Consider the following 25,199-nt stretch of genomic DNA (forward strand, 5'->3'; position numbering starts at 1 on the left):
CTGCTTTTTAATATGCTGTCTAGGTTGACCATAGCTTTTCTTCCAAAGAGCAAAAGTCTTTTAGTTTCATGGCTGCAATCAGCATCTGCAGTGATTTTGGACCCCAAGAAAATAAAGTCCCTCACTGTTTTAATTTTTTCCCCATCTATTTGCCATGAAGTGTTGGGACCAGATTCCATGATCTTAGTTTTCTGAATGTTGAGCTTTAAGCCAACATTTTCAGTCTCCTCTTTCACTTTCATCAAGAGGCTCTTTAGTACTTCTTTACTTTCTGCCATGAGGGTGATGTCATCTGCATATCTGAGGTTACTGATATTTCTCCCAGCAATTTTGATTCCAACTTGTGCTTCCACCAGCCCGGCATTTCACATGATGTACTCTTCATATAGGTTAAATAAGCAGGGTGACAATATACAGCCTTGACGTACTCCTTTTCCTATTTGGAACCAGTCTGTTGTTCCATGTCCAGTTCTAACTGTTGCTTCTTGACGTGCATACAGATTTCTCAGGAGGCAAGTAAGGTGGTCTGGTGTTCTCATCTCTTTAAGAATTTTCCACAGTTTATTGTGATCCATACAGTCAAAGGCTTTAGCATAGTCAATAAAGCAGAAGTAGATGTTTTTCTGGAACTATCTTGCTTTTTCGATGATCCATTGGATGTTGGCGATTTGATCTCTGGTTCTTCTGCCTTTTCTAAATCCAGCTTGAACATCTGGAAGTTCACGGTTCGTACTATTGAACCTGGCTTGGAGAACTTGGAGCATTACTTTACTAGCATGTGAGATGAGTGTAATTGTGTGGTAGTTTGAGCATTCTTTGGCATTGCCTTTCTTTGGGATTGGAATGAAAACTGACCTTTTCCAGTCCTGTGGCCACTGCTGAGTTTTCCAAATTTGCTGGCATATTGAGTGCAGCACTTTCACAGCATCATCTTTTAAGATTTGAAATAGCTCAACTGGAATTCCATCATCTCCACTAGCTTTTTTTGTAGTGATACTTCCTAAGGCCCACTTGACTTCACATTCCAGGATGTCTGGTTCTAGGTGAGTGATCACACCATCGTGATTATCTGGGTCATGATGATCTTTTTTTAACAGTTCTTCTGTGTATTCTTGCCGCCTCTTCTTAATATCTTCTGCTTCTGTTAGGTGCATACCATTTCTGTCCTTTATTGTGGCCATCTTTGCATGAAATGTTCCCTTGGTATCCCTAATTTTCTTGAAGAGATCTCTAATCTTTCCCATTCTATTGTTTTCCTCTATTTCTTTGCATTGATTTCTAAGGAAGGCTGTCTTATCTCTCCTTGCTATTCTTTGGAAATTTGCATTCAAATGGATATATCTTTCCTTTTCACCTTTGCTTTTCACTTCCCTTCTTTTCACAGCTATTTGTAAGGCCTTCTCAGACAGCTATTTTGCTTTTTTGCATTTCTTTTTCTTGGGGATGGTCTTGATTCTGTCTCCTGTACAATGTCACGAACCTCCGTCCATAGTTCATCAGGCACTCTATCTATCAGATCTAGTCCCTTAAATCTATTTCTCACTTCCACTGTATAATCATAAGGGGTTTAATTTAGATCATACCTGAATGGTCTAGTGGTTTTCTCCACTTTCTTCAATTTCAGTCTGAATTTGGCAATAAGGAGTTCATGATCTGAGCCACAGTCAGCTCCCAGTCTTATTTTTGCTGACTGTATATAGCTTCTCCATATTTGGCTGCAAAGAATATAATCAGTCTGATTTCAATGTCAACCATCTGGTGATGTCCATGTGTAGAGTCTTCTTTTGTTTTGTTGGAAGAGGGTGTTTGCTATGACCAGTGCATTCTCTTGGCAGAACTCGAATGATAACAGTTCTTATTAATTTATAATAATTGCCATTTTCACTAGCTGCCATTTTCCCTGAAAGACTCACATTATCTTCATATGTTTTTAGCACATTAATAAGTCAGAAGGTCTGTGAGATTTTGGGAAGAAAGTTGTTCATGAAATGAGGGTTTCAGGGACTCAGAGCCTTGAGTCCAGATTTGCCTTCAGTGACTATGTAACTTTGAACAAGTCATTTAACCTTGCTTGGATTCTTCATTACAACTCAGCCAATAAAATATACTATCAAAATGCCAAGAGTCATTATATTCTTCCACAAAATTAAAACAATGCAGATAGAATCATTTAAATGAATCATTTTGTCTACCTCTTTGCCTCAACATGAAGGATCCCTATGGCACATTCTAGAGAGGTTTGTTCAGTTTAGGTTGAAATGACCTCAGCAAAGTGACTTTTATCATTTGTTTTGAGAGGCAGTATCATTAATCTTTTCTGCATCCCCCTCCTTTTGGGGTTCACTTCAATTAAATAGGCAGGGAGAAGGGAATGTTGAATAACATTATAAAAATGTTAATTTCTAATGTCACTGACTAGCTCTTAATCATACTATTAGACATATGTTCTGATTTAATGATCCTGACAAGCATGCAGAAGACCAAGATTGACTTTGATGAATACCTAACATTATTTTGTGATATGGATGAGGTTGTTTTTCTTTCTGTCTAAATGTTTCCTTATAAATTGCATTCTATTTAGAAAGAAAGATAATGTGAAAGACTTTTGTTTTCAGCATCTACTTTCCTAAATCAATGTTTTGATATTTTGATCATAAAATGAAACATTGGGTGTGATCAGTGTAACTATTTGTCGTTACAACTTTGGTAGCTCCTTCCTCTTATTTTTAAGCTCAAAATGCTTTAACTACCATCAATGAAATAATGTATCTTTAGTGTGTACAGAAATCTCATTATTTCAAACAGTTGCTTCCTAAGGATGCTGTAGGGAAAATTGGATTCCTTTCCTTGTGTCTGTTATTCATATCTTTTTGTTTGGTGGTATCACTTGCTGAAGTCCCCACAACACCACGCCTAGAGTCAAATGTTACCATTTCCATTTTCATGAAATTAAACAATTTCTGTGAAACATTTTTCAGGAATCTTGGACAGAATTCATGGTTTCTTCTTCTGGACTTTCCTACCATTTTATTAACTGCTATATTTTGACCCTAAACTCATTTTGACTTGCACTTCTTTTAACTGTGTATATAACCTTTTTCCCTAAATGTTATGAGCCCCCTTCGGACAGTGAAAGTCTATTGAACTTTATATAATTAGGATATCTCCCCATGACATTTACAGCATAGAATTAAGAAATAATTGAATGAAATGATTATATATAATATAATGTAATGCACACTAATAATTTATGTCATTTTATTTAACCACATTGTTTTATAAATCATATCTATATACATATGTGTGTATACAGTGGCTTTCCTGGTGACTCAGTTGGTAAACAATCTGCCTGAAGCGCAGGAGACCACCTGCAGCACAGATACATATATACATATATAAAGCTTAATTCTTACATCACCTATGGGTGGAGGCTGTGGCAGGTGACAGCCAGTGATCAGCCATGGGAATAGTTTCTCCAAAGTACTATGCAGAACTTCAAAGTAACCCATGAGTGAGAGCATTGAGCCAAGAAGAGCTGAGACAGAATGATGACCATGGGGGAAACCGCTCTCCAAATTGCAGGAAGATCTGAGCATCATGTTTGAAGGAGGCAAAGGTGGCCTGAGAGTCAGGGTTATGCTACCAATAATTGGAACTGAGTTGGGACAGACTAGGAGTAAACCCAGATTAGGTTCAAGTAAGGAACATGTGAGAATAAAGAAAGGTACTTCCTGAGCAGCTGCTAAAATGTCTGCTCTGACTGCTTCCATTTATGCTTCAGAAGATAGAAAAGTAGTTGGACAAAAACAGAATTGATATTTCTCTTTATTTTCCTCATCCTCTGGTGTGCCTCTTTATTCATGTTGCCAACCAAATTGCAATTGAAAGGAGGACCATTGTTGACCATTCTGTTTACTTCCACATCATCCAACAGAATTTTTGAATGTCATTGATATTTGATTTGTATTTTATCAGCGATTGTCACAATAATGCTATGCTGCCTGTTGCCAAACTCAGCGGCATACAATGCTCAGGACTTACGCTCACAGGTCTGAGTGTTACATAGGACAGGTGTTCCATGTGCCACATCCTGAGGCCCCCTGGAGAGGCTGTGACCATCTCAAATATGTTCTCCTGCTGTGTCAGAGACACCCCGCTCCCAGGAGCAGTGGAAACATGCATGCTTCTTAAGGTCTAGACTTCAAGCTGACATAACCTCATTGTTTAAAAAAATATATATTTCTAACTGGAGGATAATTGCTTTACAATATTCTGTTGATTTCTGTCATATATTAGCATGAATCCATCATAGGTATACGTATGTCCCCTCCATCTTGAACCTCCCTCCCACCTCTCACCCTATCCCACCCCTGTTCCAGGGACCAAAGCAAGTAGCAAGACAAAGACATCAATAAGGCAGGGATATTTAGCACTGCCTTGCAAGAGACCCATGATACCACATGCTGTGGATCCAATCTCTTCAATGACCAAAATGTGGAGAAAGGGTGCCAATTCTCTTCCTGACTACATCATTAGGGTCTTCAAAGAAGGCAAATCAGTCACCCTTTTTAACCCTCAGTTTCTCCATTTGTTATATTTCAACTTGTACTCTACAGAGAAATAAGCACAAACATGGGACATCTAAGAAGATAATTGGTGGTGGTTTAGTTGCTAAGTTGTGTCTGACTCTTGACACCCCATGGACTGTAGCCTGCCAGGCTCCTCTCTCCATGAGATTCTCCAGGCAAGAATACTGTAGTGGGTTGCCATTTCCTTCTCCAGGGGAAATCTTCCCAACCCAGGGATTAAACCCAGGTCTCCTGCATTGCAGGCAGATTCTTTACTGACTGAGCTTCAAGGGAAGCCCAAAATTAAACCACAATTTTAAGCTCCTGATTTCAAATGTGTGTGTGTGTGTGTGTGTTTTGTCTTTATTCCCTATGTTTCTCATCCTTAAATTTTTGCTCATTGATATTAATCAGTCAAAACAGTTTGCAAATTTTATACTGATTTCCAGATGTGAGGAGGGGACCCCACGTTTCCCTCCTACAGGCACTGATAGATTCCAAGCAAAACAAAGTCTTGGAATGCAAATGGCACCACTAGGGGATTAAGGTACCAAATAAGAACTAGTGAAACTACTAGAAGGCAACAGTTGCACCAGCTTGCATGCACAAGATGGTTGTTCAGAACTAAGACCACTGATAATAACACTATTAATATGATCGCAGCCTTGGTTTAGCTTACAGATAAAAGTCATCCATGATGACACTGAACTTCACTATGTGATCAAGATTCTACACAATGGAGGAGAGGTTTGGACAGTGCCAAGAGAGAGAAGTGGAGAGATTTCTTCCCGTTTCTTGTACTTAAAGCCAACTTGGGAAAACTTATTCAAACACACGAGGGTTTTTTTTTTGGTTTGTTTTTACTTTTGGCTCCTCTGGGTCATCATTGCTGTACACAGGAGCACTGGCAAGCAGAAACTACTCTTCATTTTTGTCCATGGGTTTCTCATTGTGGATGTTTCTCTTGTTGGGGAGCACAGGCTCTAGGCACAAAGGCTTCAGAAGTTGCAGCTTGCAGGCTCAGTAGTTGTGGCCCATGGGCTTAGTAGCCCTGCTGTATGTGAAATCTTCCTGGACTAGGGATCAAACCCATGTCCCGTGCATTGGCAGGAGGATTCTTATCCATTATACCACCAGGAAAGTCTAAACACACAATGTTTTATCCCTGTGTACCTGGACTCACACACTGGAATGATCCGCTTAAGCTTACCCCAGGCCTGAAAATGCTTTTTGCTCTGAATAAACCCACTTGAATATGGCTTATCTGAGCTAGTGGTTAGAAAGAAAGCAATTCATTTGAACCAGTGTCTGACGATTTACAGCTGTTGGAACAAAGTAAAATGGATTTAGAATTATTCTTTAAAAAGAAGACAGTGGTTAACAGACATCTCTAACTAGAATTCTAACTTAAAAGGTAATAAAGGGAATTGAAACATTTTATTTTTTTTTATTGTGTACACAGTTTTATTCAGAGCAGTTCTATGAGGTTAGAAAGGCAAGAATTCTTTTTTTTTATTTGTTTTTAATTGAACGATAATTGCTTTACAATATTGTTGGTTTCTGCCGTATATCCACATGAGTATACCTGTGGAAATTGAAACATTTTAGAGTGAAGAGTAGTATTTTTCAGGTGAGGATAGTCCTTCAGTCTGTCTGCCCCCAACTCAGCATCCCTAAGATGCTTTTGCTTTTCATAGTACCCGTTTTACCTTTTTCTCATTACTTGCAAGTTCTTGGGAGCTCTAGATTGTCATTATCTTCCTATTTGCCTCAGTGACTTCCATAAGGATATTAGCAGTTAAACCAATTCAGAGAAAGTTGTTGCTACTTTTATACATGAATAATTTATAAATTATATATTTGTACATCAGGAATTGTATATGAAATCAGATCTTGACAAGGCAAAATTCTAACCTAATATCATTCTCAGATAAATGTTACTATTCTGTCTAAAATGATAAATCATGAAAATAGCTTCCAATAATTTTTACTTTCATTTTCAAAAGATAAATACACATTAAGAGCCTGTTGTATGCCAAACAGAAACAGATCAGCTATTTCCAAAGAGAACCTAAGCCCAACCTCCTTCAAACTAACACCTACATCTCCGCCTATATATATATATGTTGTTTTGGATATATTATCATCTTCTGGATAATATTTTTATCTGCTTAAATATTTTCAATTATAGAGGATAACTTCAACATACATTACTAAACTAAACTTTGCAAAGAAAAGAAATGACAGGGACGAGACTCAAAAAAAGTTTTCTATTAATTACATAAACCACAAATTAGAGGTTACATACTAGCTTTGTATGGGTTAAATATGACATACAGAGGGATTTCATTGACCCATGCAGTATTGACTTTCATAATATTTTTTGTCCAAATCTTTGTACTTGAAATATTATGACTTTTAAAAAAAATCCAAAAGATATGATAACCTTGGAGCTAGTCTTTGTCATGACAGAAATCAGTGGGGGTAAAACAGGGCCACCCTGTCCTCTGAGCCAACATTCCCTCCCCCACTTTCATGTGTACCCCTCCCCACTGAGAACTAAGGTCAGGCTAATCTTGACCCTCATGCTATTGTTTATCCTTTTGTAACTTTAAAAGAAAATTGATTTTTGTATATATTCAATTTTGTTGGTCTAAAATCTAGCCCAGTGTACTTGATTGTGATATATCTGCCAGATTTGATTAGCATTTGACCTTGTGACTCTCAGTCTGAACATTGTGAGAACTCAATATTCTTCTCTAGAAATACTTTTCACAAAAGTGTGCATATATGTGTATGGATATATCTCTCTCTGTATATATATGTGTGTGTGTGTGTGTGTGTGTGTGTGTGTGTAGAGAGAGAGAGAGAGAGAGAGAGTTAGAGAGAGAAACAGACAGCAAGAAAGAGGAAGGAGAAAAAGAGATAGGAAAAAAGAAAAAAGAAAGGGGAGGAAAAAACAGAAGGGAAGAGAGGAAGGAAGGAAGAGAGGGAGGGAGGGTGATATATATATATGTGTGTGTATATATATATATATCTCCTTTGCTTTCTTCCTTCCTTGCTTGCTTTTCTTCTGTTCTTTCTTCCCCTTTTTTCCTTCCTTTTTTCTTTTTTCCTATCTCTTTCTTTCTCTCCTTCCATCTCTCTCTCTATATGTGTGTGTGTATGTATGTATGTATGTATGTGTATACATAGATGTCTATACACAAATACTCATATAAATACTTTCATGAAAAGTATTTGTATACATGTACATACAATGTATATATATTCTTCAAGACATTTTCATCTCAGTTTCTGTGACACCCTCTGTGCCATGTTAGGCTTGCTCCATTCTGACTTGTGAAGCATCTTGTCTTTCAGATGGAACTCCATTGACCTGGTGGATTGGGCGGTCCAATGAAAGGCAACCCTACTGGGGAGGCGCCCCTCCCGGAGTTCAGCAATGCGACTGTGGCCTGGATGAGAGCTGCCTGGACATTCGACACTTTTGCAATTGTGACGCTGACAAGGATGAATGGTAATGGGAATGCTGATCTCTCTGCACTTGTGGAGGAAGCCCACTAAGAGATGCATAAAATATTCCATAAAATAAAGGAACATGAATGAGAAATTCCTTATGAACTAGGGCTTCTTAATGGTGGTGATCGTTTCTAACTCTGGAAATTGCCAGTCCTAGTACTTTTAGGGCTATTACTTAAGTTTGTAACATAAAGCATGTGGCAACACCATCGTCTTATATTCTCAACATTCCATTTTCAACGTGAGAATGAAATGTAATATTTAGCTTTGCAATTTAACTGGCATTTCTATAATGTATAGAATATAGGCTTTGGGAAAAAATATGGGAGATAGGGATGCATAATTACACAGACTGTTTCTTTATTGTTGCATTGTCTCACTGATGAATGACCCACCCACCAGCCAACCCTATCATCGCCAGTAAAAATAGAGAATTTATGTTTATTGAACATCGATTTAACCTTCATAACAACCCATTAATTCTTTTGTATTTTTTATCGCAGTACAGTTGGTTTAAAATGTCGTGGTAGTTCCAGGTGTACAGTACACACAGGTGTACACACACACACATACATCTTTTTCAGATTCTATTTCCTTATAGATTATTTCTATGATTTTTTAAAAAATTTATATTGGAGTGCACTTGATCTACAATGTTGTGTTAGTTTCACGTGTACAGCAAAGTGATGAAGTTATACTTTTTTTTTTTTGACCATTGCTCAGTTGTGTCCGACTCTTTGTGACCCCATGGACTATGTAGTCCATGGAATTCTCCAGGCCAGAATACTGGAGGAGGTAGCTGTTCCCTTCTCCAGGGGATCTTCCCAACCCAGGGATCGAACCTAGATCTCCTGCATTGCAGGTGGATTCTTTACCAGCTGAGCCACCAGGGAAAAGCCCCAGTTAGACATATACATATAGCTATTATTTTTCAGGTTCTTTTGCATTCTGGTTATTACAGGATACTGAGTAGACTTCCCTGACCTATACAGTAGTTCTTTTTTCTTTATCCATTTTATATATAATAGTGTGTATCCATTAATCCCAAACTCCTAATTTATCCGTTACCCCCTTTCCCCTTCAGTAACCATAAATTTGACAAAGAAAACAAACCTATTAATTTTTTATGATCTTCTTACTTTGGCATCTTACAGTCAAGTAATGTAGGTTACAAAGAAATTAAATTATTTTCTCAAGGTCACACTCATCTATTAAAAGGCAGATCCAGAATTTGAACTCCCCACCAAGTTACTTTTGTAGATAAATTTAGTTTTTAGTTCTCATGGTTATGACATCTACTTTTCCTTTGCCTTCCTGGTCAACTGCTTGTTTTTTCACTGTAGTGATGGTGAAAATATGCACAGAACATTTCCAAAGACAGTTTGGTTTTTAAAAATTTAAGACCTTCTTTGGTTTTGGTTTTTTAAATTGTGCTTGCTTCATCAAGTACTGCTCAAGTATAGTTAAGAGTTCCTGTGTCAAACTGCTCCCAACCTAGTGGAAATGACTTTTAAATGTTTTTCTTTCACTGTTTTAGTTGATAACACCAAGGACTGTTTCAGATAAAATTTTAGGTCTGCTTTAAACCTTAGTTCAGTGAGGAAAAGATCACACATGTGGCTCCATCAGGCTGTACTAAATGGTCCATGGCTTCGGAATGTTGTAGGCTGCTTGGGGCCTGAGTCATGTGACCTGGGTCCCTCCTCCTAACGTTGCAAATCAGATAAAGTTAACTGGATGTCTCCATTCTTTGGGGTCCCCACTCTATCCTGCAGAGCCTTCTATCTCATCTTATAGATCTGCAAATAAAAAGTAACTCTCCTTCTTTTTGAATACTGGATCTCTTTTAACATTACTTCCCCAAAGTCTTACCCTTTGTACAGTAGAAGTTGATGGTAGCTAGCTGAATAGATGAATGTAATAGACCTTTGAGGAGAAGTGATCCCAAAATGGCAACTACAAGCTTGAGAGATGTGTGAAAAAGTGACATGGTTGTGTGGCCAGGAAAACATATCAAAATCCTCTTCAACCAGCAGTCTGATTCACTAATTATATTTTGATCCTTTAAATTCCTTTGGCTGTGTTGACATTAGAAATGTACAAATTTATAGACTTACATGCAAACACCTTCATTTTATTCTGTCTGTACAATCAGAGAAGATGATAAGGGGGGTTAGAATGTAAAGAATCATTGAAAGGGAAAATGTTTCTCCTGAGTGCCTTCAATTTTCATTTTTCTGGTTGAATTCTTAATCTTAGCTCACTTTTTCCTTTGGTGAAGCCCTTCCCATACCGAATGCTGCCTTAGTGCCTTCCCTTGCTAGGGAATAAATGACCAGAGCTGGACTTAATTTACTAAACACTGAGAGAGAGAATCACATCACACCACTTAAAAGTGGAAAATCAGACTATCAAGTATTGAAGTGCCTCTACCTTTCCTTCTCCAGGACTTTCCATCAATCATCTCATCTACTCTCATTCCAGAATCTCCCTCCTTTGACCTTCTTACTTGTTCGCTAACCTTTGAAGCCCTCCTCTTGACTTAACTTCATCATCAAGGCTGTGCTCAGGAAAACTTTTTCTCAACTCTGGTGCCATCATACCTCCACCAACTTAGGTTATTGCATATTTCATAACCTTTTACTGTCCCTTTAAAGCCAGGGGGAAAGCTTCATCATGTACTGTTTTATGTGGAAAGTAACTTTGATTAGAGCATAACCATTTTAGGTGTAGGTTTTATTCAACAATTAACCTATGAAGGATCAAGAGAAATGATCCAACTGTCCCTCTGTAAAGATGCCCTCTTCATCCGTGGATGTCCTAGAGTTAGTTGAGCATCTCATAGATATAGACTATATGGGATATAGTATATAAAATACTAAGAACCTTTCAGGATGTGATAGGTAACATTGTTAAGTGACAATATTATCTAGGGGTTGCAATATAGTAAATCACTACATACTAAATGAAATTCTGCCCAAATTAGCCTTCTGATTCACTTTTGTAACCCAGGTGAGATTAGGAATTTCCTTCTATCATTCTCATAAGAGAGTAGATTCTAATTTTTTTGGCCCTGTGGCATGTAGGATCTTAGTTCCCTGGCCAGCTATTGAACCTGTGTCTCCAGCTTTGGAAACAGTCTTAACCACTGGATTGCCAGGAAAGTCCCAGCAGAATCTGATTTAATTCTTCTAGATTTCATTTTCTTAGGACAAGCTATAACCTGTCATCAGTGATTCTGGGAAATAATTTGTTATACAGGCAACTGTGCATGCTATTCCATCTGACATTTACTCCTAAATCATTTGTCAAAAGAATGCCTACTCTGGGCAGTTAGACAGTCTGCTGGACAGAGAAAGCCAGGGGCATATAATTCTTACCCTTGAGAAACTTGCAAGGCAGTGGAATAGTAGAAGCTAATTATTTAGCCATAAATCTGTTAGTGTGATAAGTTTGATTATACATATAAGCACAGGTTTGTCAGACCTAGGGTGCACTTGGGCTGGAATAGTTTGATTTCAAGGAAAAGTATAGGTAAGTTTTGAAGAACCAGAAGAAGTAACTACAGGTAGTATATAGTACAGTTAAGTGCTGCCATTTATTCAGACACAGAAATGTAAGTAATATGAAAATTGCTACTTCTCCAAAATACAAGTATCTCAGTGTAGTTTTTGCAGTTTCCATGTGTACAATTTACACAATATGTAGAAAGGGAAGAAGGTCAAATCCAGATCATGAAGCTCCTTGTATGTGAAATAACAATGAAACAACAATGAAACAACTTTGTCTGTAACAGGAATTGTGGACATGGAATATACACTCAGAACAAAACCTGGCAGAGCCTTTTTGAAATGTGTTCATTATTATTTAAAGCACAAAATCTGACACCATTGGGAAATAATCATCTTCTTTAACATTCCTCCAACCTGATTCTTAGATAACATGTAGTCGAGCCAGCTTTCCTTGCATTTCAAATTTTTGTTTAAGACAGGCATGTTCCTTTTGGTGTCTGAGTGCTTCTAAGAAAGCTCAAACATATTTACCTTATAAACTTCCCTTAAGCTTCTGCTGTTGGTAAAGTTAGTCAGAATTCTGACTTGGGCTAGTATAGCATTTAGTAGATAGCACATTGATATATTACAAGTCCTAGATAATATTGTCTCTCAAAAATGTCAAGTGTCAGAGAAAGACAAATATCATAGAATATTGTTTATATGTGGAATCTGAAAAAAATGGTACAAATAACCTTATTTATAAAGAGAAACAGACTCACAGATCTAGAAAACAAACTTATAGTTACCAAAGGGGAAAGGTTGTGGAGGGATAAATTATGGGGCTGGAATTAACATATACACACTACCATATATAAAATAGGTAATCAGCAAGGACTACCATATAGCACAGGGAGCTATACTCTGTAATAACTTATAAAGGAAAAGGATACACTGTAATAACCTATAGTGGAAACAAATCTAATAAATAAATAAATAAATAAATATATATATATATATATATATATATATATAAAACTCAATTACTTTGCTGTACAACTAAAAGTAACACAACATTGTAAATCAACAATATTGCAATAATTGCTGTATAGTACTATGATGGTTTTTGCAATATATCAACATGAATCTGTTCCCCCATTCTGAATCCTCTCCCACTTCCCTCCCCACCCTATACCTCTAGGTTGTCTCAGAGCATTGGTTTTGGGTGCCTTGCTTCATGGATCAAACTTGATTTTTAAAAGTATCAGAAAACAAAATTAAATTAAAAATAAAAGAAATGGGGGAAAAGTATCATATACTGGTCTTCCTAGCATTGTATACACTATATCTCATATAATTATCTCAACAACACTTGAAGTTGGATTTATTATCTCTTTGCCCCAGAAAAGGAAGCTCTGAAATGCTAAGTGTCTTGGATAAAGTCACATGTCTAAGGGGGTAGAGTCGGAAATTCCAACTGAGTCCAAGGATACCCATGGTGACTGCATCCAAGGAGTTGCTAAGTTTGCATTTTTTATAACAGCCAGTGAGGATGCCAAAGAGACCTCTCTCTCAGGGCATCTCAAATCATAATCACTGCATGGTGTATTTTGCTTTCTGCTAAGCCAAGTAGAGCCTCAGCTATCTTCCAAGATTCTGGTAATTGATAATATTTTATTCTGTTTTGAGCAACCTCTGTAACTGAGTTACTTGCTGTCATATATTTCAATATTGTTGTTGTTTGGTCATTAAGTCGTGTCAGACTCTTTGTAACCACATGGACTGCAGCACGCCAGGATTCCCTGTCCCTCACCATCTCCTGGAGTTTGCTCAAACTCATGTCCATTAGTCAGTGGTGCCATCCAGCCATATCATCTTCTGTCATCCCCTTCTCCTGCCTTCAATCTTTACCAGCATCAGGGTCTATTTCAATGAGTCGGCTCTTTGCATCAGGTGGCCAAAATATTCTAGCTTCAGCATCTGTCCTTCCCATAAACATTCAGGGTTGATTTCCTCTGATGAGGTTTGATGGGTGCCAAGTATATAAGAAAAAATGAGTATGCTCTGGGTATAGATGAAAGTAAAGCAGCTCCGAAGATGGATGAGGGTGGAGGGAAGAAACACGCCAAACAAGATTCCTTTGAATAAAGGGAAGCCTCAGAGAGACATCTGAACAGGTGTACTATAGAGCTGACTTCCCCAGGGGTTTCCATCCCCGTTGAAGAACTAAAGAGGAAGAAAGAAAGAAATGAGAAAACTTGTAATGAATAACAGTCTCACAGTGAATGATTGTTTACACAGGAACTTCTCTTCAATAGAATGACTCAGCCTCTAGACCTCCTCCCAATCGGGTGTTTTCTGACTTAATAACTTCAGACAAATGGGCTGCTGAGAGCGGGAAGGGAGGTTGGCAAACAACTCATGCCTAGAAATCTCACAAGACAGCATTGGGAGGTGGAAAAACAGTCATCTGGGTGGAAGGGAACAAATTGGAACACAAAGGATGGTTGTAGAACAATAAAAACGATGTTGGGTGATGAGATGGAGGAGCAGAAAGATGGTCCAAAGTGTGCCTCCTCTTGATGGCCCAGGACCTGGATGAAAAGTTTTCTCATCCAAACAACCAGGTAGAACTAAGATGAAGCTCTCTTTTCTAACAGCAGGACATACTTGAGTATATTCATAAGCAAACGTAGATATTTTATGTGATTTTTAGTCACTGTTCTTTGCCTCTTGTCTTTACTTCTCCTTTGTATAAATGTCATGACACAATAGAAAGAGAAAATGGTATAAAGTTTATATTCTGGTCATCTGATCATCGAAAAAAGGAAACCTATTGTTCTATTTTTTTTTTTTTTTTTTAAGCAGGATATTTAGGTTATTTTTTTTTTCTCAGCGTGTGGCATCCTGGAGCTTCAAATCACTGTTAGCCCTTGATTGCACTTCTCTGCCACCAATAAATTATGTAATAAATGGTGCTGAAGCCATGAATGAATGATAGGTGAATGATTTCCAGTAAATGCATTTTTACCTCCCTGTCATTTTGCAAATTGGGCCATGATCATTCTAGGATTAACAGATATTTACTGCAGTGTTTACTGTTACCCACCTTTTATTATCTCACCAGAAATATTTACTCAAAGTTTAAACATTTTGCTGCAGATTGATTTTCTCTCAGCTATCAAAGTGTAGTTGGAAGTGGTCACGCTGCTCCCAAACCTATATTTTTATACATTTGCCTTGAGCTGTTCTCTTTGTAAAGACAGGTCTAATCCAGTTCCAGAACCTTGACCTTCACAAGGGCCTTCAGTCCTTTCCTTGGAGACTTAATGAGGCAATTGCCTTGGGGAAAATGATGCCGGTTACATCTAAGGGTTTATGGTTTTGCTGTTTGTTCACATAGGCTATTCTTTGATCTTTCAGACCCCTTTTGATTTCCCCAAAACCACTACCTCTGGGATTCCCACCCTCAGGGCAGTGATGGTGCTTCAAACTAGGTAATGTCATAAGATGGGGCAGGAATTCTGAAATCTGGAAAAGAAAGACTCTATTTCTTATTTTAAAAAATAATATTGTATAATCTCTACTGGAGGAAAGTTTTTATTCATAGATCTGTTTATGGGCTATTCCAACGATTATAAAAGGTTCTCTGGGTTTTTACTCTCTCAGTCCCTGATTTCCATGTGCATCTAGCAATATGATTAGAGCCAGAGCCTTGCATTGGAAAAAGTATGCTTGGCACATGGTAAGTTCTTCATACATTTACTTCTGAGTGAATGGATGAATCAATGAGTTTTTTTTTTTTCCTTTCTCCCCATATTCTCATCCTGGACAAATATGCCTTCCCCTTGCTAGCTATGTTCTGCTCTTTTATTCCTTAAATTGTCACTTAAAGCATATATCCTGGAGCAACTTGGTACTGACTTGTTTACACTAACAATCCTATGACTGGGTTTCAGATTGTTTTTAAATAGAGTGTTTTGCAGTGTATCTGATAGGAGATGAAAGAAGACATCACACACTGTCACACACTGGGAACAATACAAAAATGGGAAAGCACAACTTATAATCAGGGATTGATATTTTAAAACTAGCATATCGCATCACTTTATAGAAATCTAGATGGAGTACGATAGTTAATACTTTGCCAAGGGTATCATTAAGGATTTTTTTTTTAATTTTTTTATTCAATGATGCTACCATCCTATTGCCACTTCCCTGGTGGCTCAGACGGTAAAGAGTCTGCCTACAATGCGGGAAACCTGGCTTCAATCCCTGGGTTGGAAAGATCTCCTGGAGAAGGAAATGGCAACCCACTCCAGTATTCTTGCCTGGAAAATCCCATGGATGGATGAGCCTGATAGGCTACAGTCCATGGGGTCGCAAAGGGTCAGACCCGACTGAGCGACTTCACTTTACCATCCTATTAATAATATTTACCACCTATTAATAATAGGTGGTATCAAAATATCTAATAGGCAATTTAAGACCTATTGGTTCTAGGAAACAAAACGTAGCTATGAGATAGTCTTCTTCTTCTTCTTTTTTCTACAATTATAAAGATCAGAGATGTAAACTGAGGCTTCTATTGCCTCCGTTACCTGTCAACCTGTATGGCTTTATCATCTCTAGATTTTATGGAGAGTCACATTTCTTGGGTAATTGCAAAACTGTGAGTATCAGAAATAGAACTCAAAGTCAATGTCAAGGTTAAAAATGTGCATTTCTTTAGAAAATTTGATACCAGATTTTGATTTGGGTCATTATTGTATACCAAAATATTATAATTCTTCTTAGTGCAATGAGTCTTTGGCTTCTATTTTAATGTGCCGACTTATCACTAAGTATATGGCATTAGTCACCTAAAAGTAGCTCTTACTCAGAATAAAATTAGATGAGCTGCTTACCTTTTTGGACACTTTTTAAGTTGCTTATAGCTGTCAGTATTGACTCACCCAATTTATGTATCTATATTTAGCAATGTGTGGGGAGAATAATTTTTTCTGATTTTTAAAATTTAAAGTTTTTTAAAATCACAATATAAATGTGTTTATTATATCCTTATTATAAAAATTCAAATATTGCAGAAATAGTAAGTAAGAAAGAAGCTCCTCCTTTATCATCACTAGGAATTATTTTATTTATACCTAATATGTAAAATTTTAACATTTTATGTATTACCTTGAGATAGTAATAGTGGAGCATGTTAAAGTGTGAAAGTGAAAGTGTTAGTCGCTCAGTCACATCCGACTTTTTGCTACCCCATGAATTGTAGCCCGCCAGGCTCCTCTGTCCATGGAATCCTCCAGATAAGAATACTAGAGTGGGTAGCCATTCCCTTCCCCAGGGGACCTTCCTGACTCAAGGATGAAACCCTGGTTTCCTGCCCTGCAGGCAGATTCTTTAGGGTCTGAGCCACCAGGGAAGCCCACATGTAGGGTACATCTACATATAAATATCTTCCTATGTATTTGTCATATTTATTAATATTAAAGTTTATTCATTTTTCACTGTTATAATACAAAACATATCATTCTGCAACTTGTTTTCTACATGAAATATGTCTCAGAGAGCTTTGATTTAGCATCTTTAAATAAGCATAAGCATGAATGCATCCTGTGCATTTTAATGGCTGTAAAGTATAGTTGTATCATAGCTTATAGCTTGTCATAAAATTATAAACATTTTGTTTGTAAATGATATTTTACTATTAGAAAAAGTGTTGCAATGAACATTTCTGAGTCTTGACATACTTTTTTTTCATTTTATTTATTAGTGTTTCTATTGCATAGCTTTCTAGTGTAGGATTGTTAAATCATCCACTTTTCTACTTTGATAGATGTGGCCAAATTGCAGAAGGGACTCTGGACTTTCTACAGACCACAAAGGTGTCAGTTCAGAGCTGGCCTCCCTGACCCTGAGGTGAGCAGGTGGCTTCACCACAGAACTCACTAGATCTGCAGAATTCATTAGTGTCAAAACAGAGCCACACAGACCCTTCAATTGACCCAACTTATGATTGCCAGGGAGAAGGATGGGGAAAAGGAATAGTTAGGGAGTTGGGAATGGATAGGTACACACTGCTATATTTAAAATGGATAATCAACAAGGACCTACTGTATAGCACAGGGAACTCTGCTGGATGTTTTGTGGCAGCCTGGATGAGAGGGGAGTTTGGGGTAGAATGGATACATGTATATGTATGGCTGAGTCCCTTTGCTGTCAACATGGAACTATCAAAACATTGTTAATTGGCTGTACTCCAAAACAAATTAAAAGTTAAAAAAAAACAAAACAAACCAGAGCCACACAGGGAGACATTAGTTACAACTTTTTTTCACTCAGAAATTTCTAGAACCTTTTGCTAGGTGTGGACAGCTCTGACAGGACCCTGGTGATGTTGGACCCTCCTTCCATTTTTTTTTTTCCTCTGTGTTCTACCATGCCTGTTGGTGCTCCAAGTGACATTCATGTTATCTACAAATAAAACCCCGTGTCTTGGCCTTGTTTTCAAAGAGTAGAGTCTTCATCATTAAGAAGAAGAAGGAGGAGAAAGAGGAGAGAGTAAGGAGGAGGAGAAGAAAAGGAAGAATTAATTTTCTCTCTTTTGTAAATCTGCCTTATAGATTTTTAGTGAAAATATTACAAAGTAATATATGTAATAAATACAGAGAACACCCACAACTGTGGCTACCTATTCTGGCAGCACCCTCATTTTCTGTATCTCAGCTGTAATTTATCTCTATGTCATATTTTATTTTGTAATAGGATGATCAAATCCTGAATTTGTCACTTATTGACTATCATTTAGCCTCTCTGAGTTTCAGGTTCTTATTTGATTTCAGAAAATAGAAAGAAACAGAAGAAAAGGATGCCCATTTCTGGGGAGTGCTGGCTGAGTTGGCATGAATTTGCTCATCTAGCAGATCTACCGGATATTTAGTTCTCAAGAATGTATTAGTCATTAGTTTTATTATTAGTTTATTACTTTTAAAGCATCTTAAATAAGAGATAATATCAATTTATAGAATTTAGACCAACTTCTTTTTGTTTCTTTTTAATTTTCATTGGAGTATAGTTTTATTTTTTTTTACAAGTTGTGTTAATTTCTGTTGTACAGCAAGGTGAATGAACACACACATATATATATCCCCTATTTTTTGGATTTCCTTCCCATTTTGGTCAGTACAGAGCGTTGAGTAGAGTTCCCTGTGCTGTACAGTAGGTTATCATTAGTTAACTACTTTAATTAACTTCTACAAAAACTGTACATACCTATATGCAATAAAATAAGAAATTGAACTAGTGTATCAGAGTAATCAAATATATCATTCACCCATCACACTCTAGGTAAAATAAGGAAAGAGCACTGAAGACTTCTCTCCCCAGAATTGGGATGTCCTCTGAAAGTTCACTGGTAAAACTCATCCTGTCATGGTTGGGGCTGGGTCTGCCAACTAGAGATAAACCAGAAGATTGCTTGCTACATGTGTCACCAAAGAGTTTGTGGGCTCCCAGAATTCCTGTCAAGGTGACCTATGTGTAATCTCAGAGAATGCAGGGCTGGAAAATGATTGCAAATTAGAAAACTGAAACCTAATCAATTGAAGTGTATCTTGTGTGGAGAAAGCCTGTGTGAACAGAATGGGAGAGTCAGCCTGAGACCCAGGAGGACAGCTCAAGGACTCAGGACTGGGTTATTCTGGCTCTGCCTCGGGGAGATGTTAAATAAACATGGGAAACACAGCTTCCACTCATGAGACAGCCACTCTCTGTAAGCAGAACACAAGGCCTGGAAGACAGGAAAGCACGCTGGTTACAGCAGAAGCTTTGGTTTCCACCCTAGCTTCTCTTGGGCTTCTCCCATGGCTCATCAGGTAAAGAACCCACCAGTAACACAGGAGACACATGAGATGTGGGTTCGAACCCTGGGTTGAGAAGACCCCTAGGAGAAGGGCATGGCAACACACTTCGATATTCTTGCCTGAAAAATCCCACAGACAGAGGAGACCAGTGGGTTATGGTTCATGGGATTGCAAAGAGTCTGGCATGACTGAAGCGAGTCAGCACACACTAGCTTCTCCACTTGCCAACAACACCCCCTGAGAGGTCACCTCTTTCCTTAGTTTCCTCTGCTGTACAAGCAGGCAATGTTATACCACCATCGTAGGACTGTTGTGAGGGTGGAATGAGATCAGATGTAAAACTCTTATTTGTGTGCTCACCTGGCCAAGGAAAGGCAAGAGGTGGTTCCCATCATCAGGTCTTGCAATGTGAGATGCTCAGAGGAATCCCAGAGCCATCAGTAGGGTCTAAGAATAGCAACCCCACACCCACGCAGGCCCTCTATCCTATGGACCGTTTTCTTTTAGGAAGAACTCCTCATATAAAAGACAAGGGTGGCTTTAAATAGCAAATTTGTCTACTCTAATATGTTAAATATTTTGAAATTTGGACCCTTCCTGTAAGAGAGAGAGATTTTTACAAGGTTTGAAGCAATGAAGCACATCTTGTCCACATGTATGTGTATGTTTCTGAGCGTGTGGAAAAGTGTGAGAGGGGACAGGGCTGAGGGAGGAGCAGCCAAAGCAGGTCAGGTAACTCTCACACAGGCCCAGGCAGACTCTGGGCCTCAAAATAAAACTGAGGCCAGAAGGATGAGGATAAGGCAGCGAATAGCGATGTAAAGAAAGGGAGCTGGACCGACATTGTTGATCAACAGTGAGGGAGAAATTGAGGAAACGAGGAGAAATGAAGCCCCACAGGTGTTCCATCTCAGCAGCTGGGGAGCCCAGGGCCAAGTCATTCACAGAGTAACAAGTAGGGTGGCCATCCCTGGGAAGGTGACCAGTGGAGGAGGTTTGGGCATATGAGTTAGAGATAACTATTGACATGTAAAAAGATATTTCACAGATAGCATTCATGACAAAATGCATGTGAGTATGTCTGTGTGCATGTGAGTGTGTGTGTGTGCATGTGAGTGTGTGTGTGGGCATATGAGTGTGTGTGTGAAACAGGAAAGAAGGCAACACTAAAATGCTGCGACATGTGGAGTAAGTCAGACACTGACATATTCTATGGAAAAGAGCAATTCAGTGACATTTCAAGGGCGTGGAAGGAGAAAAGGCTAATTTTGGTTAGGTTGGGGAGAAGGGTGAGAGAGGAGAAAGTATGCAGACATTCTGTGAAGAGATTTTATGGCACTTCCTATCAGGGACAGATTAATCAAATGATGACTACAAAAACCTTAATCCTTGCTAACACTTTTAGAATTCCATTTTATACTCAAACTCTGTAGGGCCATTTACATTTCTTACTAATGAAGTAGCATTGGGTAAATTTTGACTGTATTCATATACCAAGACCTGATTTTGTTTTTTCACATCTACGTGAGAGGAGCCCTGTGCCTTCAGGTTTCTAAAATATTTACAGAAAAAAATATAGTTTCCAAAAATATTAAATATATGCCAACAGTGTCTTGTTTTGTCCTTCATATAAGAAACGTGGGGGTAAGAAAAACAAATAATGTGTATTAATGCATATATGTGGAGTCTAGAAAAATGGTACAGATGAATATTTGCAGGGCAGGAATAGAGATGCAGACATAGAGAACAGACACGTAGACAAAGCGGGGCAGAGGGGTGGGATGAATTGGGGAATTGAGACTGACATATATACACTACAATGTGTAAAATAGATAGATAGTGGGAACCTGCTGTATAGCACAGGGAACTCAGCTCTGTGATGACTTAGATAGGTAAGATGGGGCAGGGAGTGCGAGGTCCAAGAGGGAGGAGATATAGGTATATGTGTGATTGATTTACTTTGTTGTACAGCAGAAACTAACACGATATTGTAGAGCAACTCTATATACCCTGTCCCAAAAAGGAAATACTAGGAACTGAAAAAAAGACTCCAGATAGATATGGCCTGATCAATGAGGGGGGATAAGTGAAGGGGTATCACTTATCCTCTGGGGTAGACTACAGTGACCACAGTCAATGTTTTCACATTGTCAACCAAGTGACTCTGGAGCATTTTTGTCAACCAAGTGACCCTGGAGCTTCTTGTCATCTGATCCCTTAGGTTGTTTTTGTTTATCTGAAAGTCTTAATGAGGAAGACAAGAGGGAAATAACTAACTTAACCAAAGTTAAGTTATAATTTCTGGCAAACATCAATATGGTATTTAGACTTGTTGGGTTGTTTGTGGGCATCATCCAGCCCTTCCTCCTTCATATCCACAGCAAATGGACGATATTATGTAACCCACTGAACAGAAAGGTGTGCAGAATCTCTTGAGACCAGTCCATTCAGATTCAAACAAGAGCTTCTGAGGGACCTGAGGTCTTGAGTTCTTTGCATAATTTTCTTGGTTTATCTACTTTTTGAATAATATGTTATTAGTTACATTTGAGTGACTGAGAGAAGAATATAAAAAGGAAAAAAGAATCCTCATTTAATCAGCTCAGTCACCCAAGTGATGCTATAAAATAATTGCAGCCGTTACCCAAAAACTGGCTGATGGAAAAATGGCAGCATATGAGTTTTTGCTACACTTTAATGACACATTAAGAAATCAGTGACCTCTGCTTTGCAGTCCTGATTTTGGTAAATTCTTCAGATTCAGATAGTAAAACTAAAAAGAGACCACTTTGGCTAATTCTATGCCATAAGTTTGCTCTTGAGAAAATTTGAGTTAATGTTCATGTTTTATCATTAGGACACATGCATGTCTTTTTTAAAATTAGTTTTATAGTTTTTAATAAAATGTAATTGCTTTACAGTGTTGTACTAGTTTCTGCTGTACAGTGAAGTACATCAGTCATGTAGATATCCCCATACCCCTCCCCTACTCCTCACATTGCCTGGAGGAAATGGTGAAAATGAAAGTGTTAGTTGCTCAGAAGTGTCTGACTCTGTCACCCCATGGACTGTAGTCTGCCAGGCTCCTGGCTCCATGGAATTCTCCAGGCAAGTATCCTGGAGTGGGTAACCATTCCCTTCTCCAGGGAATCTTCTTGACCTAGGGATTGAAGCCTGGTCTCCCACATTGTGGGCAGATTCTTTACTGTCTGAGCCACCAGGAAATCAGCCATTTGTATACATATATCTCCTCCCTCTTGGACCTCTCTCCTTCCCCCATCCCACCCCTCCAGGTCATTACAGAGCACTGAGCTGAGCTCCCTGTGCTATACAGCAGCTTCCTGCTAGCTATTCACTTTACACATATGCAGATGATACCATTCTAATGATAGAAAGTAAAGAAGAACTAAAGAGCCTCTTGATGAGGGTGAGAGAATTCCTCATTAATTATACTATATTAAGAGAGAAGAGAGTGAAAAAGCTGGCTTAAAACTCAATATTAAAAAAAAACTAAGATCATGGCATCCAGTCGCATAACTCCATGGTAAATAGAAGGGGGAAAAGTAGAAGCAATGACAAATTTCCTCTTCTTGGGCTCTAAAATTACCGTGGATGGTGACTGCAGCCATGAAATTAGAAGACACTTGCTTCTTGGCACGAAAGCTATTACAAACCTAGACATTGCATTAAAAAGCAAAGACACCACTTTGCCAACAAAGGTCTGTATAGTCGAGGCTATAGTCTTTCCAGTAGTCAAGTACAGAGATGAGAGCTGGACCTATGCTGAAGAATTGATGCTTTTGAACTGTGGTGTTGAAGAAGACTCTTGAGAGTCCCTTGGACAACTAGGAGATCAAAACAGTGGATCTTAAAGGAAATCAACCCTGAATACTTGTTGGAAGGACTGATGCTCAAGCTGAAGCTCCAATACTTTGGCCACCTGATTCGAAGAGTTGACTCACTGGAAAAGACCCTGATGCTGGGAAAAATTGAGGGCAGGAGAAGAAGGGGATGACAGAGGATGACATGGTTGGATGGCATCACCAGTTCAATGGACATGAACTTGGGCAAACTCTGGGAGATGGTTAAGGACAGGGATGTACTCCATGGGGTCACAAAGAGTCAGACATGATTTGGTGACTGAACAACAACAGTGTGGTAGTGTAAATATGTTAATTGTAATCTCCCAATTCATCTTATCATCCCCTTCCCCTCCCTAAGCCCACATGTCCATTCTCTACCTCTGTATCTCTATTCCTGCCCTGGAAATTATCATGACATACCAAATTACCTGGAAATTCTATAGACATATAGAATGTGTCTATAGTATATTCTTTGTGCTCTTTGAGCTTCCATAGCTGGGACCTCTGACTGGCCTGCTCAGTCATGCCAGCTGTGGGGCTCCTTTTCTTATTTCCCCTTTAAAATTCTTTGTATTTTAATTTTTTTTTAAATTTTGTGTTGAGGTATAGCTGATTAACAAACAATGTGGTGATAGTTTCCAGTGTAAAGCAAGGGGACTCAGCCCTACATATATATGTATCCTTTCTCCCCCAAACTCCCTGCCAACATTTTTATTTCAAGTGTGACTGGGAATTTCAATAGCTATTTATTGAACCCCTATTATGCAATAGTTGACTTGTTAACTTTTACATACATTATCTACCTTGACTTTTTACAACAATATCAAATTAGTATTATTATCCCCATTTAAGAGATTAGGGTTAGCAAGAAGATCCAACCAGTCCATCCTAAAGGAAATATTCATTGGAAGGACTGATGCTGAAGCTGAAACTCCAATACTTTGGCCACCTGATGTGAAGCACTGACGCATTTGAGAAGCCCCTGATGCTGGGAAAGATTGAAGGCAGGAGGAGAAGGGGACAACAGAGGATGAGATGGTTGGGTGGCATCACTGACTCAATGGACATGAGTTTGTGTAAGCTCCAGGAGTTGGTTATGGACAGGGAAGCCTGGAATGCTGCAATCTATGGGGTCGCAAAGTGTTGGACACAAATGAGTGACCAAACTGAAGAGATTAGGAAATTGAGTCCCTCAGTGACCTCATGACATCATACAAATAGTGTGCTGAGGCACATGGATTTAACCTGTGACCTCTAGCCTAATTACAATGTCTTCCCACTACAACACAATCATTTCTGTACTTTAAAAGTACACAAACACCCTTTAGGAAGAGTCTTACATGTTGTTCCAAAGAAAGACAAAGTCTGTAAAGTGTTTGCCCTTGAGAAGACAAGCTCTTCTCAAAAGCCAAAGAAAAACAACTTCGTGTGTAGAACATCAACTCTGCAGCTGCAGACTTCCTGTCTATTAATAGGTACACCATAATTTGTATCATTTTTATGCCATCTCCCCAAATATTCTACCCATTAATTCTTTGAAGTGTTTTAATCAGTCTTGTCATTCACACATTGAATTAAATCCGGTTTTATTCTCAATGTGACCCTAAGTGCATGAATACATTTGGAAAGTCCTTTAATGCCTAAGTGGCTTAAAAGACACCTCTTACCTGTCTTATTGGCCAGTGCAGTGTTGGTTACTACCATACTCTTTTTTGTTGTTTTTTAAGAATTTTAAATCTTTTCTTAAGATTTAAAAATGCAGTAGTTTTATATTGATATTCCAGTCTGGCCCACTAGTCTTACATTTGTGAAGAGCATAATTACCTGTTAGAAATGGCCATAACTGCCTACGACAGAACACCATCTTTATCCCAGTCTTCCTCTCTTTTG

General features: G+C 38.4%; 1 protein-coding gene across 3 annotated transcripts in view; it reads left to right on the forward strand.

The window, feature by feature from the left end:
* Window positions 1-25,199, forward strand: part of CNTNAP5 (contactin associated protein family member 5) — a 982,292-nt gene that overhangs the window by 787,312 nt on the left and 169,781 nt on the right. For all 3 annotated transcript variants that reach the window (XM_081576090.1, XM_081576091.1, XM_081576092.1), the window contains one exon: window positions 7,932-8,088. In XM_081576090.1, the coding sequence (XP_081432216.1) occupies window positions 7,932-8,088 (157 nt within the window). The remainder of the gene's footprint in view (window positions 1-7,931; window positions 8,089-25,199) is intronic.

The sequence above is a fragment of the Giraffa tippelskirchi genome, chromosome 3 (genome assembly GCF_054371585.1).
Source record: "Giraffa tippelskirchi isolate mGirTip1 chromosome 3, T2T-mGirTip1v1.2.pri, whole genome shotgun sequence".
Classification (NCBI taxonomy): domain Eukaryota; kingdom Metazoa; phylum Chordata; class Mammalia; order Artiodactyla; family Giraffidae; genus Giraffa; species Giraffa tippelskirchi.